This window comes from Pelodiscus sinensis, chromosome 24 (assembly GCF_052426305.1).
Source record: "Pelodiscus sinensis isolate ZL-2025 chromosome 24, ASM5242630v1, whole genome shotgun sequence".
NCBI lineage: Eukaryota > Metazoa > Chordata > Testudines > Trionychidae > Pelodiscus > Pelodiscus sinensis.
Window position 1 is genome coordinate 21,180,443 of NC_143075.1, and position 15,683 is coordinate 21,196,125.

Consider the following 15,683-nt stretch of genomic DNA (forward strand, 5'->3'; position numbering starts at 1 on the left):
ACGACTGGTGAAATTTACATGCCCCTTCCGGAAAAGGGGCCAGTGTAGACGTAGCCTGGGAGGGGTTAGTTTGACTTAACTATGTTGCAGAAGGGGGAGGCATTGCCCCACACAAGTGACATAGCTGGGATGACCTGCCCAGAGTAGGTCTGCCTTAGGAGGCCAGGAGTGTGGAGGGAAGGGGTGGGGGGGGGAGGCGGATAGTGCTTTTACAAAGCATCTGTAGAGGCTGGAGAGCTTTGGAAATTGGATAGCCAGAAGCCTCTTGCATTGCATAACGAGCGCAGCCATGGAGGTGTTTAGTCATTGCCAGTCTGCTGCATGTTCAAATCCTTATCCTCCAGGAAAAGGGTCCAAGAATTGTTCTTCCCGTAAAGACTCTTTACATCAGCATCAGTGGTGACCAGGGTTGAAGTGGGAAGTACCCAGAGGTCAGCACATTCAGCTAATGAATGGAGTTAGTAATTTATTCTAAAACAGGCCCCACTAAACTGCTGGCTGTGACTGACAGCCGTAGTGTAATGTCACCATGAAGAACTTGCTTCTTGCCTTTGAAAGGCTGTTAAGTGAATTTTATAAAGCTGTTTTAAGGAGCCATTTTGCAGCTCCAAATAGTTGAGCCTGGGCCTGTGACATTTTTGATGGCATACTTCATCTGCATTGTGCACACTTGAGACGTGGGAATGCTGCCTGTCCGCCCCTTCTTGGCAGTGTACAATCAGAACTCTTGCTTCATATTCTTCTTCAGGAAGCTCTTGACCTTTTCAAAGGCCTCAACATGCAAAATGACATGGGGAGTCAGACCGCCAGAAAGGAGGTTGTGTTCAGTTCGTGGTGGCTTTATCTAGTTGAGCTGTAGTCATTTTCTCATTGACTTCTATCAGTGGATTCTCAGTTGCATTTAATAGGGTTTTTTAAATAGAATTCCCCAGTTCACAAAAGCATTTGCTGCTGCCACCACACAGTGCAACGTGGTTATTCTGTTAAGAATAGAATAGGGATGTAATAGCGTAGTCGATTAACCGATAAGCAAAAGCTTATAGGTTAATGCTATAGACCACTGTTTCTCAACCTCTTTTTTTTATAAAGTACCCCTTTAAAAAAAATTACCCCCAGTACCTACAGTTTTCACACAATTTTTTTCTACCATTGCAACACATTTGTTTAAACAACTTAAATTGTAGCCAGGCGGGCGATGAGATTTTTTTTGAGTTTAAAAAGTACAAAAATAATAAAGCGCTGTCAAACTTAAAACACAAATTCAGTTTTCTCCAAATTTCAGTTGTTGACGTACCCCCCCAGACTTCTATCGCGTACCCCTGAAAGTACCCGTACCACTGGTTGAAAAACACTGCTACAGACTACTTGCATCTCCTCTCCCTCCTCCCCCCCCCCCCACTCCCCCCAGTAAATTTTTTAGCAGCCTGGCTCAGTCCTGGCTCGTGCTGGGTCTGGGACCTACCACCGCTGCGGCTCCGCATTTAAAGCATATTAGGAGCCAGGCAGGCAGGCGTGTGTGTATCTAAGTCAGGAATTTCACCTTCGGGTTATCGCAGAGACAAGATTGTCACTTTACCTGAGTGCATAGTGATTTCTTCCCAGGTTCCCAGCTCCTGGCACACTTTTTAAAATAAAACTAATTTGAGAACATTTGTAAAACATCAGAATACATCTTTAGCTTTGGAGTTGGTACCAGCATAGCCGCAGTAATGGTTTACATTCAGGCTGATCAGCCTTTATTTTACTATAGAGAAATGTTCTGTTTTTATCTTATTCTCCAGTGGAAAGGAAAAATGCATTTGCCTTTCAAGTGGGACATGATCTTTTGCTAAAAATCTATTCTCATCACCAAGATAGGAGCTTTAAGTATTTCCATAGATATTTTATATCTTTCTGTAATGGGAATCAATTAATTCTGCATTCACCTGGCACCACTGGTGTAACAAGACAAACTCCATGGCTAGTTCCTTAAGACTGGTGGTTTTCAAAGCTCTGAATGCAAAACAGTTGTGTTGGGGAAATTTAATTTCAGGGAGCCAAGCAGTTAGCTATGAAAAGTGGATATTGTAAAGAATTTTATCAGTGGTGTCCAGCAATCAAACCTGAACCACTTCTGAAGTTTTAATCATAGAGAAACTCTAAATATTTTTGGAGCTACTATAAATATATTTATGTGTGTGAATTGCCATTTCGTTTCCACTTCCCCCTCCCCCCAGTTACTCATAGTACTCACACTTGGAAAGAAGTCACCTGCAGCTCAAAACAGTACCTTTCTTGTGTGTGTTGGGGTGCTTTCAAGTTAGGCTTATGATTTCCCATCATCTAGAATTCAGGCTGAGACTAATGACTTTCCACCATTGTAGCACCTTGTATCCAAAGCGCTCAAAGCGTTTTACAAACATTGAGAGAAGTATCACAAATCCTCTGTAAAACCGGAGTCTTTAAATAGCTATTTAACATCTTAAAAATACAGTCTTGATTCTGTCTCATTACCTACTGAAAAACACCTCTGTATGAACTGCCCTATTAGGACTGTAAACTAATTCGCTTGAGTCCATTAGCCCAGCATTTTAGATGGTAATAGAATGTTTTAGGCCAAATGTGTATCTTTGCTCAGCACTGCACATCAGTTTCTGCAGTCATCCGTGCTTAAGTGTGCATTTCTAATTGTGTACACAGTTGAGTTTTCATCCTTGTTTCATGTAGTATGTCTCCTTACAGATGTTGTCACTGTGACCTTGCTAAAGCTGCTTGGTGTGAAGGTACTAGAAAGCCTCCTTACAAAGTACAGAGAATCTCTTCAGATCTGGTGATTGACGTGGGAGTATATGGAAGAGAAGCCTCACCGCGTTTATTCTGTCTGGAACACTGTTAATATTTGACTGGGAAATAATCCAGAATATCTAATTCCTCAGATTGTTTATTTGTTCAGCAAGGTCACAGTGCAGCACCTCAGCCTGTTAGAATAGCCAGGCTTGGGCTTTCCCAGTGAACTGTGGTAGGTCCCTTGATCGTTCAAAGGGATGTGGAGTTAAGATTATAACCAGTCAGTTCAGTAATATACTGGCAGTGGAGTGTAAGGTGATCAGTGTTCTTTGTCTGCTTTAGTAAAATGGAAAGTTAAAGGTCAGCTATATTGCAACAGATATCAAACGCAGGGATACAGCCACCTTTCCTTCTGTTTGTGCACCAGCAGTACCAGCCCAGAATGCCTTGTCTGAGCTACATAACCAAAACAGGACTAGTAAGACCTTAGTTTAGATTGGCTTTGTTTAAAATTCTAACTTATTTGGTAAGGTGCTTCATACTGTACGAATTCTCTCCTGGCATCTATAACCTCCAATCTACCATTCCTCCAGATTCTGAGATGTGACTGTTAATCCCTACTGCGTGTATGTAGGGTTAATTTTCCATTTTACCAGTTCTGTAAAATGAGATTCAGACTATGCTCTGACTTGTAAGTACCCAAGGGATCTTCCTTGGGGAAAAGTTACTAGTTATTTGGAGGTAATTATTGCTTTTATTCAGCACTAAAGCAATAATTTAAAGTGATCTGTTAGAAAGCTAGTAATTTCCTGTCGCTGATTGACAGATGTTTTGCCATACATGAGATGTGCTTTCATGCTTGTGCTAATTATGATGACACAAATTGGCAGTAGTTTTCTTCCCATGCGCTGTACTCTAATTTTGTCGTCTCTTCCTCTCTGCCTTGTAGAGGGGAGTTTCCATTTTGTCTCATTTCTCTAAGATCAGCCCACAACTTTTGGCTGTTGGTTTGAAATGCCATTTCCTGACTGTTTCCTTTCTCTGCTCCCCTCCAGGTTCTTACCCTTCACCTAAGGCTGGGGCCACTTTAGTGGTTTATAAGGACTTGCTTGTGCTGTTTGGTGGGTGGACACGGCCCAGCCCTTACCCTCTGCACCAACCAGAGAGATTCTTTGATGAAATACATACCTACTCGCCTTCCAAAAATTGGTAAGAGAACATTTTGAGTCTGGATTGGAAACATGCTTATTACCTTAAAAGTATATCTCCCCCCCCCCCCCCCACACACACACACACAAAAGCTTGGCTGAATCCCTCTTGTGGAGATCTAGGAGGAAGGAAAAATGAACATTCCCCGATCCTGGATTAGATGTCCTGAAGCTGCTGTAACTCCTGGTAAAATATCTAGAAAATTATGTCCAGAGACCGGAAGAGCTGGGAGTGCTACTATCTGAGTTCCCCGATGGCTGTAGCTTCCTCATCTTCCCAGAGTATAGGTTGACCCTCTCAAATCTAGGGCTCTCTGGTCCAGCAGGACCATGAATATTGTTGGACCAGAGAGCCCCGGCTGGCCAGGTTCAGAAGCGCTGCCTGGTCTGGGCTGCTGGTAGGGAGTGCAGCCCCAGCAGGGCAGCACGGTGGGCAACATAGCCCTGGCCACAGCTAATGGCAAAGAGCGCAGCCCCAGCTGGGGCTGGAAGCAGTGGGATTAGCAGTCAGGAACACAGCTCTGGCTGGGGCTGACGAGGGGGGGAAGGAGAGGGGAGGGCAAACTCCATTGTTCAGGACCATTCAGGCCCTGAGGGTGCCGGACAAGGGAGGTTGGACCTGCAGTAACTGAAATGGAACTGATCCAGTTTCTTCTTAAACTCCTTCATTCTGGGGCTATAGAAGTGCACAGTAGGAGAATGTTAATAAGTATTTGGAATATATCATTCATCTGGTCATTCATTTTGATTATTATGTGTACAAATGAAGCCAAAAGGGGGAATATTTAACACGTAAAGATTTTACATCAAGTGAAAGTACAAAATTTGAGGGGGAATAAAGTGAAGAAAAAGGTGACCTAGGATGGGAAAGGAGGAACAAACAAAGTTTTACATCCCAGGAAGTATTCAGGATTTTAGCTGGTAGAGATGGTGGTGTCATCTGGGTCCCTTTCTCTGGCCCAGTCTGGTCAGGAAATAGCTCAGGATATGGATGATGGAGATGGTGAAGCTTGCTTCGGTAGCCAGTCCAAGCAGGAAGACAGCCTATTTCTGAATTGCTGCCTGCTTTTCCAGCCTTAAATACTGCTCAGTAACATCAGAAAAATATATTAAAGATGGTGGCAAGACTCTTCCACCCACCCCTTTCCTTGAATAAGTACTCACATCAGTTTTGAATAGAAATACTTTGTATGTGAGCTAATAAAATACGGATGACTCCTCCCGTTTCATATGAGCATTTAATCACCAAGAGGCTCAGATATTTATTGCAGTTTTGGACATTGTCTCTAGTGTGCTGTAGTTAAACAGATAATGATAATAGTGGAGGACACATTTCACTGGAAAAAAAAATCAGCACTACCAATTAAGATCCTTTTTCCTGGTCATGGTCAGCAATAATATTTAAACAGTTAGCAGGTTAACAATTTTAAATATTAGCTTTTAGTCAGTTTGGTCTTTGTAGAAGTTTTTCCATGAGGTTTTCTTCTCTCTGATAAAATTTGTGGGAACCTGCTGTTTCTTGTGATGCAATTTAGACCTGAGGTGGTATTTTGGATTGCTGATCTCTGCTCCTCAGATTGCAAGCCCTCAGGGAAAGGGCTTCGCCTTCATGTTTGGCTATGATGTGCTGTGCCCACGTAAGGAACGGCAGGCATGTTTCCTCCCCAAAGGGGTTTATTTGGTACAGATCTAGAGCCAACAAAGTGAATGTATTTTCTTTTCTACATTGCTAGTGTGTTCTCAGACAACTGACTTCCCTGGCTCAGCTACACTCCAGTATGAACAGACGTGCCTTGGCTGTTCTTTAATTTGAAAATAGTGTCATTATTATTAACGTCAAACCCGTTTTGGTTCCAAACTAAACTTTGACTGCCCTCTGTTCGAATGGTGGTGTTGGCTCTGATACCAGAGCATTTAACACCATGCTCTCTGATGTATCCTTTTTCTGTCTCTTCGTTTGCATCCTCGCCATGTTTTATTTCATATTCATTTACAGTTTATAAATCCCTGATTTCCACCCTCTTGGTGGCCTCTGTGGTAATTGATACACAACATTTTTTGCCTGCTTTCTTGGAACTGCTGCCGCCCAGGGCCTGTCGCTCCCCTTTGCTGTGTTCACTGTTTGTATTGCCTCGACTGGGGCTCTTGCATGCTGGGGACTAGTGCCCCATTGAGGTAGGTACCATGCAAGTGAAACAAAAACAGTCCCTGTCATTCCAGTGTCACCATCAAGGGAGAACAAATGATGCAGCAGCATCCTTTTAAATAACCACCATTTAAATCTCTGTGGCTAGATATTGTAGAAGTCATGAGCCAGTGTGTGCTCTCAGGCAGGTGTTTTCCATTTAAGGGCATTGGACTGCTTGTTAGTAAACAGTCTGCCATCTGCCTTTTTAATTTGCATCGCAGGTGGGGAAATCAGAGGGGAATTGGTAACAATTATTCATATATTTGAATGTATCCTCACCTTTTTCCTCAGGTGGAATTGCATAGTGACAACCCATGGCCCCCCGCCCATGGCAGGTCACTCCTCTTGTGTAATAGACGACAAAATGATTGTCTTTGGAGGTTCCCTAGGATCTCGGCAAATGTAAGTCTATCACTTTTTCCCCTCAGATGTTACTGGGAATCATGTTAACGTGAAAGTGAGGAACAAACGTTGATTAGTCAGATATAATATGAGCAGAATTGATGCCAGAGTTGTGGCAGACACTGATCCGAGTCCTGATTCCTTTCTTGAGCTGAGTTTGGTTCGTTTTGCTGAATCCTAGCACATTGTGAAGTCAGTCAACTCCATTTCGTGAAAGCACTGAGTCCAGGTGGACCGTCAGTGAGGCTGTGTGCACTGGTCCACCCCCATGGAGCCTGTTACAGGATCAGGGCCCTTGACTCCCACCTGGGAGGATTTGAGTTCAGAACATCTCAAAATGAAGGCAAATTTAGCGGTCTCAGCTAGGGACTGTTTATCCACTTCGCCGTGCCGTGCAGTTCAGCCACCTCAGCAACCCAGTTCAAGATAGTGCCCTGGACTGCAGTTGCAAGAGGGGAAGTCAGGTCCCTGGCATACAGCCTCATCTCTGGATGGGAAAACTTGTATTTATGAACCTTCTAAATTCCAACGTGTTGACACAGCCTCGGGCCTGCTGTTCCTACCTCCTCATTGCTGCCTCATCTGGGGACAAAACTTGCTTAGCACTTGATGCAGGCTCCTAGTTAGCCGCTGTCCCTTTACTGCTTCCCTTCTCTGTGGTACGCTGTGTAATCACCAGTACACGCAAGTCCCCCTACTTGTAATCTTGAATCAGTGGTTTAAACCCCCCAGCGTGCCCAGTGATTTCAGCACCACTGTCTGTAACGAGAACAGGGCTCCACTCTTCCTAACTGATGCTTATTTGAGATGCTAAGGAACTGTCTTTCTGTACCTCCAGTTCCATGTGTGGTGTTCTTGTCCTTGCAGGAGTAATGATGTCTGGGTTCTGGATCTTGAGCAGTGGACATGGTCCAAGCCAAGCATCTCTGGGCCTAGCCCCCACCCACGAGGCGGCCAGTCTCAGGTAACTATCTCATGCAATTATTCAGCAAGCATTGCAGTGACTTTCGGTGAGCTCTACAAGGAGCTCTAGCTGCCAGCACAGTGTGAAGGATAAATCCTGTTGCTTGCTTTGTGGTCCACTTCCCACCCTCACCTGAGGGGCTTCTGAAAAAATAACTCCCACGTTCTGTGCCATCTTTGCAGTCTCGGCCTGCCAGACCCTGGCCCCCTTTCCACCTGTTTCACCACTTGGAGAGGATGCATTTTTAAAACCTTTTGATGTTGAACCAGTGGGTAAATGACTGTGTGTTGTGCATGTGCCAAGATTTGTGATGAACACTTCTGAAAACCAAGCCTTCCCATTTCATTTGGAGCAAAGCATTGTGATCGGTCTCACCAACGAGTCATTGGTGTTTGCCCTGTGTGGGACCACATTCATCAGACTTCAGATTTCAACTGACATGGGCAGATCCCAGTAAGATCATTAGTCCTCTGGAGTCCATCTTGATATACCCTGCAGCATGTATGCCAAAACACTGATCCTACTTCCCCAGTTCCTTTCCTGTCTGACTTTGGCACCTGCAGGGGGTGGATTTGGCTCTCTTCACCGTAGCACACTGATAGCATGGTGATGGGGACTGTGTGGTGGGCCAAAGGAACAGAGTTAGATTCCCTAACTAGTTCTCTCTACTTGGAAAGTTGCATTTTGACTCCCCCTCCTGGATTCATTGGCCATGTGTATTAGGTGGAGCTGAGAAGGTGGCAGAACTTCAGGCAGGTTGGTGAGAGAGGAGAAGTACTCCAGCCCTTACAGGGGAGTCTGAGTGTAGGCTAGGGCAGGAAGAGTGTCATGGCTACATTGAAGGAGCTGGACAGGAACCCTTTGTGTTGCTTTGTGTAGGATCCTGCAAAACTACACATCTTTATGATAATGATAGAGATGCAGCCGTGTTAGTCTGGTCTAGCTGAAACAAAAGACAGGACTATGCAGCACTTTAAAGACTAACAAGATGGTTTATTAGGTGATGAGCTCAAAAGCTCATCACCTAATAAACCATCTTGTTAGTCTCTAAAGTGCTGCATAGTCCTGTCTTTTGTTTCAGCTTTGATAAAGCAGTGACGGTCTTGCTTAAAATATTGTATTCTCCCAAATCTGTGATACTTTCCTTTGTTCTTTTAGATCATAATAGACGATGAAACCATTTTAATCCTTGGTGGTTGTGGCGGTCCAAATGCAGTAAGTACATAAAGTGTGCAAGTAGGAACACAGAATGTGCCTGATGCAAGCGTCTGTCTCTGGCCATAGGAGCCACCCAGTGGTCATAGTTGCACATTATCACAGTATCAGCTCTGTGTCAGTTTGGTGTGCTGCCGAGCAATCTTGAGTGCTAGGCTTGGCAACTGAATTGCAGATTGCTTCATGTAGTTGTCACCTGTGCTATAGTTGTCTTTAAATATTTATTTCATTTATTTTATTTAAAATATTTTACCCCGCCTCTCTCTTTAAAATATTTGAGATGGCTTACAAAATTTTTAAAACAATATAAATATATATAAAAATTAAAATACAGGACCCCCAGGGGACATAAAACCTGCTAAGACATCTCGAGAGGAGAGGGGGACACAGACTCAAACACCAATAAAAGCACGAGCAAAAAGGATGTCTTTAGCCTGATGACGAAACAATGCTCACGTTGGTGCCAGGAGAATATCCCGGGGGAGAGAATTCCACAGTCTGGGGGCAAAAGCTGAGCAGGCCCTGCTCTGTGTAGATGTTAATCTTATCTCCACAAGTGGAGGAACACAGAGCAGAGCCTTCCCAGCTGACCTCAATCCCCGGGCAAGTTCATGTGGAGAAGACGGTCCTTCAGATACCCCGGACCAACCCATTAGGGCTTTATAGATCATAACCAAGACCTTAAATTGTGCCTGGACACATACCAGAAGCCAGTGCAGCTGCCGGAGCACCGGTATAATGTGCTCTATATAACAAGTATTAGTTAAAACTCGAGCAGTAGCATTCTGGACCAGTTGACGTTTCCGAAGGCTCTTCACAGGCAGCCCCACATAAAGTGCGTTACAATAATCCAAATAAGTAGTAATAAAATGCATTCCTGGTCTCTGGCACCCATGCAAAGATCTCAGAGCAATTTACAGACATCCCTGCTGCGATAGGTCAGAATTATCCCTGATTGGAGAGAAACTAGAGCATGGAAAGTTGACTTGCCCATAAAATCCATAGTGTTAGTCAAAGAGTACCCAGCCTGTGGGCTCCCTTTCAGGCCAGAGTTCCTTGCCATCTGTAGGAAGATGGCGTCTGGAAATCTTTGTTTCTGGGGAAGATCTCTCTGCACGGAGCCTCAGTTTCTGGTTATGTCACACTTTTCTGTGCAGTTGTTTAAGGACGCCTGGCTCCTGCACATGCACACCACCCCCTGGACATGGCAGCCATTGAAAGTGGAAAATGAAGACCATGGAGCCCCTGAGCTATGGTGTCATCCTGCGTGCAGGGTAAGGGGGTCGGAAATGGGGCAGGGTGGAATTGTCATGGAGGAAAGCGTATGTAGTTGTCAGCTCTCCTGGATCGTTAACATGATACGGTCTCTCCTACATGTTCACATGAGGACTATCCCATGACTGCTGATCGATTGCATGGTTTGGTTTCCAGCACACGGTTTCCCGAGCGCACTGACACAGCAGGAGGGGGTTGGGACAGCTCTGCCACAGTTTGTAATAGTGTGCTCATTTTTTGTCTTTTAGGTGGGACAGTGTGTTGTGGTCTTCAGCCAGGCTCCCAGTGGGAGAGCTCCACTTAGCCCCAGCTTGAACTCTCGCCCTTCTCCCATCAGTGCCACGCCACCCGCCTTGGTTCCTGAAACCCGGGAATACCGCTCTCAGTCTCCAGTCAGGAACGCCGACGAAGTTCCTTGCGTGAATGGCCGCTGGGGCACCCTGAGACCTAGAGCACAAAGACACACACCGTCAGGCTCTCGGGAAGGGAGCCTGTCTCCATCCAGAGGGGATGGGTCCCCTGTACTGAACGGTGGGAGCTTATCCCCTGGAGCCGCAGCAGTGGGGGGTGCCTCATTGGACAGTCCTGTACAGGTCATATCGCCCAGCACACCTGCTGCTGCTGAAGGCTATGACCTGAAAGTTGGACTTTCCCTGATGCCAAGACGAGGATCGCTACCAGACCAGAAAGATCTGCGCTTGGGGTCTGTAGATTTGAATTGGGATCAGAAACCAAGTTCCCTTAGCTGTCAAATAGATGCCGTGGACAATAGGACAGTTGGTGAAAGCATGAGAAATCCCCCAGAGCAGACCAATGGAATCCATACCCCACCTCATGTCGTGAGTTCCCTGCCGGGGGCAGTGTCACCAGGTGCACTCCGAAGAAGCCTGGAGGCCGTCAAGGCCCTGTCTTCCAAAGGTCCATCTGCTTCAGCAGCACTAAGTCCTCCTTTGGTGTCTTCACCAGGATCCCCTAGTAGCCAGAGTGGAAGCAGTGCTGAGGTCGCACCAGCCCCACGCCCAGGCTCTGCCCAAGGAGATGGCCACTCCTTACCGCCTATCGCACGTCGCTTGGGCCACCATCCACCGCAGTCTCTGAATGTCGGCAAGCCTTTGTATCAAAGCATGAACTGCAAACCCATGCAGATGTATGTGCTAGACATTAAAGACACCAAGGAGAAAGGGCAAGTCAAATGGAAAGTGTTTAATAGCAGTTCTGTGGTGGGGCCACCAGAGACCAGCCTGCACACGGTAGTGCAAGGCAGGGGGGAACTGATCATATTTGGTGGCCTAATGGACAAGAAACAGAACGTGAAGTACTATCCCAAAACAAATGCCTTGTACTTTGTGCGAGCAAAAAGATAATGTGGCAAAAGCTGCTCAACCCCTTCCCTCCTGACCCTACTCCCTTCCATGGCTTTCTTTTTGTAACCTTACTCTGTCACGCAGGCATTTAAACTGTGAACTAGGGAATGACAACCAATAAAATCCAAACAAAACTTCAGCGCTGCCCTCTAGTTTCCAGTCTACAATCCTGGCTCTGGGCTTGATTCAGAAAGTCCTAACTTAAAATAAAAGAGAGAGAGAACATTCTGTTTACAAATGGGGAGAAATCTCCATGCTAGTTGGATGAATTGTTGCTGTGTTTTAGCAGGAGCTTCACTGCGCCTTATTTTTTAATTTTTTTTTTTAATTTTTTTTTTTTTGGCAGGTAACTAGACTAAGAATTTGGGATGAGTGGGTGGAAAAACTTCTAGGATCCAATAACTCCTATAGAGTTCATCTCTACAATTGCAGTCCCTACATGGATCCTAGTAAGAATAGTTTTCAAAGAACAAACTGAGTATCTGCAAGCAGGTAGCTGTATGCTTGCATGCACTGATAAATACCCATGCTTATCTTTTTGAATGTAGCTGCATATGGGAAAATAGCATATTTAAAAAAAAAATTGACCAGTAAGTACTGCAGCTATTACTGAAATCCTAATCAACAAAAATGACACCGATGCCTTTTCCCCCCGCAAGCGCTTCTGGTCTGATCGTACTATTCTTCCTCTGTACAGTGCAATTGGAAGGGAGAAAGGACAGTTTGTCATTGAAATGCCAGGATCATCCAGAATTAAATTATTTATACAGCCCACTTTTGCATCCCACTGGGAAAAGTCCTGAACTCGATCAAGTCAGCAGTTTGCATTGATGACTTTGGAACCTCCGACAGTATTGAGTTGCAAACTGCCAAAATAGTGCAACCATCATTAACATTGAAAGCCACTAAAGAATGGAAGTTACAATTTTAGAATGATTTGTCCATGGGTGGTTAGGATGTTCATAAGTATCAGCGGCTGTGTGCATCCTTAAGGCTTGATTTCGAAGGGATTTTTCCCCCCTAAGATTTTGTTCTAGAGACATTTGTTGTCCTAAGAGAGCTCCACTTGTACATGTGCAGACAACTGTCTTGCAAGCACTGGGATGTCTTAGGTCATCCTTGCTTATCAAGTGGAAAGAACGTGCATACCGGCTCCGATTGCTCAAAGAGCTTAAGCATGTGCTGCAGCCCTGTTAATGTTAAGCATGTACGTAAGAGCTTTGCTGAACTGGAACCACACAGCCCATATTAGATTCTCTCTCAGCTTGTTTGAGCTAATAATTTACAGTTGCTGACTCCCTGGTTCATACTTAGTTAGTTATCCTGATGGATAATGCATCAGAAAATAATATTAATCCAAAGTAACATTACAATTATATCAACCAACCAAAGCAAGGGAAATTCAGATGTACAGCTGCTGCTCCGTCCTTTACTATGGATTACCTTTTATCAGTTTGCTACTCCTTTAGTCTTACTCCTGAGTGCTTTGTATTCAATTACTTTGAACTTTTTACTGCTTTCTTCAAGTACGCAAGACATTTTGGCAATCACTGAACTGGCAAATTTTAGTCTGGAAGGGATTTTTTTCAGACAAGTTACAAATACCTGCAAAGTAGGCGTTGAAGTGGAATGCTGGCCCAGCATTAACAGCCTCCAAACGTGGAGAATTCACTTACCGACATCGACAGAGACATAAAAAGGAATCAGAATTGATTTGAGGTAATGTACACTTTTGGATGAAGATTCTTTGCCTCCCTCTGGAGCCTGGAAGAATTGCACGAGACTGTCTGATCCATGGAAGGGCACCTGTTTTCCATAGGTTTAACTTCATCAGCCTGTGATCTGGCTGCTTCTGAAGCCTGCAATTTTCTTGTGACATTGTGGGTTGCTTAAATATATGGGCCCCTGTACTACAGTATGATGCTCCCATACAGAGCCCTGCTTATCAGTGGGGCTTTGCACAGTGCAGTCTGCGGGATTTAAGCTGTATTGTTTTTAAGTTGGGTTCTAAGCAAAAACTACTTGTTGCTAACACCAGTAAGACTTCAACAGGTGGTTTTGAAAGTTGGTAACACTTGTTTAAAAAGGGGGGGAAGCAAGGGGAGGTGTAACTGACACGTCATGCATATGCAGAGCTGCCTGAAAGAGAGCTTCTCTTCTCTTCCCCCCCCCCGTTCCCCCCCCCCACTGTACACCACATTGTGGGGTTTATGCTGTTATTGAAGCACAAAGCTCAGCTTTCCCCCATCTTAGAGATCAGGATAGTCTCCAGCTTCGCCATGGCGAGGTATGTTGAGAACTGTTCCGTGTGTGTTGTGGGGCTATGCCAAGAGAGGAGCATTTAGGAACTCCAGAGGGACCATAGTCCAGAAGTGGTGTTTGAAAGCTGAGGAATGGTGTTTGAAAGCTCAGACTGCCTGCATCCCTTGCTCAGAATCACCACAAAATAAATCTTAATACAGAAGTGGTTTAAAAGAACAAAATGATTTACAGTGAAACCTTCACAATGGGCAGGTCTTTGGTAGTTGTCTTTGCAGTGGATGTACCATAAAGTGGCTCCTTTAAGATTTCCGATATAATTTTGTTTGGACTTTTTATTGTCTTCTCTGGGCTAGAGTTTTGCTGGACCTTTCAGTGCTCACCCAAGACACTTTTCTAAATCTAGAATCTCAAGCCTTTTTAAAGAGGAAAAACCCTTTTCTAACTCCTTAATATTTTTCCATTCTGCTCCCAGTAAGACATAATTTGTTCAACAAGCCCCAAATAGTTTTTTGAACCTGGTGGCCAAAAATGGAAGAAACCCCACAACAGCCTTATATATTTATTTGAAGCTCTGCAATAAAACTTGCCTCCTTTAGAGTGAAAGGCACTCTTGTACACTGCGTTTCCAGAACACAGACTGCTTCAACTTCTGTGCTCATCTTGAATGTAAAAACTCAGTTGTGTACACGCACAGGTTGTGATGGGATGGTTTGAAATCCTTTTACGGGAAGGAACAAATTCAATCACTGTTGGTTAGTTGCCACTGGACTGGATTGAATAAAAACCTGGTCTATCTCCCAGAACCTCCAGCCTCACTTGAGCTCTGAAATTGTTTTGAGGGCGTGGGCTTTTTTGAATGCACCTTTAAATGCTGTTATCTAGAATCGTTATTAAATCCTGCTTGATTATATTTAACACACAAACCAATTTTCTCTGAAATAAGACATTCTCCCTTCCCCCAACTTTAATAGGACCTACAATAACTCTTATCAATATTTAAAACTTTCTTCTTGAAGCTTTAACCTCTTCCATTGCTGCAGAGATGCCTTTCATGATGATGGCATTGGGTTGCCTGCTGCTGCTTAACGTAGCAGAGGTGGGTAGCCCGTGTTTGGTTTTTTTTTCTCTGCCTCAGCTTGATCAGAACTCCAGTAAGATTTCCCTGTACAGTATGAGATTGACTTGTTTCATTTGCATGTCTTTCACCCAGAGTTGTTGGAGAGCAAAAACTGAACGTTTTAAAAAGCAAACGGCTAGTGAATTTACCGTGTCTGTAGGATTTGTACACTTCCCACATAAACCTCATATATCAGCCCTCTCATGCTTGACGTTCACTGCAGAAGCTAAAACTGTACAAAGTGACACAGGAGATGGTCTATAGGCAATGACTGGAATAGCTTTATACCAGGTTGCAAGTAACATGAAAACTGTAAGGGTGTTTTCCCGGTCTTGCTTGTGGCATTTCCTGATTCTCATTTCCATCTGTTCTAGTCCTTGTGGTGATCCTGGCCTGATAATGTTTCACTGCTTTGCTTCATTTGTGGCCTCTTTATCAACACATTCATGTTCTGCCAAGTCAGCAGACTGGAGTGGGAAGGACCCAAGAACAGAAAAACCAGCGCTTTTGCCTTTCCCTCCTCTGCCCTGTGTGTTGCAGAAGGCATGTTCTGCATAGTTTCAACATGGCTCCCAAAGTGGTCTCTATGAATGACAGAAATGTTGGTCTTGATTTCCTTGCTGTCTTCCCCAATCCTGTCCCCAAGCAAACAGGTCTCATGTAATACGCACAAAGTGTGATCCAATGTAGCTGGTGCTGTGAGTGAGGTTTCCCATATGACTCAGGTGTACAGGATGACTCTGCCCTACTAGTCTTTTAGGCTCATCCAAGTGTAGGAATGACAAGTGGATTTCATTGATATTTAAATCTGTGTAAATTTCATTTTGTTAATGTTTTCCCCCAATGAATTTTTAGCAATTTAACAAATAAATAATTAAAAGATGGCTGGCAATTGTTTTTAAATGATTTGGGCTTTCATGTA

At 44.4% G+C, this 15,683-nt stretch overlaps 1 protein-coding gene across 2 annotated transcripts in view; it reads left to right on the forward strand.

Moving 5' to 3' along the window:
- FBXO42 (F-box protein 42) overlaps window positions 1–15,645 on the forward strand; it is a 99,182-nt gene extending 83,537 nt beyond the window's left edge. For both annotated transcript variants that reach the window (XM_075906299.2, XM_006115068.5), the window contains exons 5-10: window positions 3,822–3,975; window positions 6,454–6,564; window positions 7,432–7,528; window positions 8,687–8,743; window positions 9,901–10,017; window positions 10,267–15,645. In XM_075906299.2, coding sequence (XP_075762414.2) covers window positions 3,822–3,975; window positions 6,454–6,564; window positions 7,432–7,528; window positions 8,687–8,743; window positions 9,901–10,017; window positions 10,267–11,382 — 1,652 coding nt within the window. In that variant the 3' untranslated portion in view covers window positions 11,383–15,645. The remainder of the gene's footprint in view (window positions 1–3,821; window positions 3,976–6,453; window positions 6,565–7,431; window positions 7,529–8,686; window positions 8,744–9,900; window positions 10,018–10,266) is intronic.
- The last annotated feature ends 38 nt before the right edge of the window (window positions 15,646–15,683 follow it).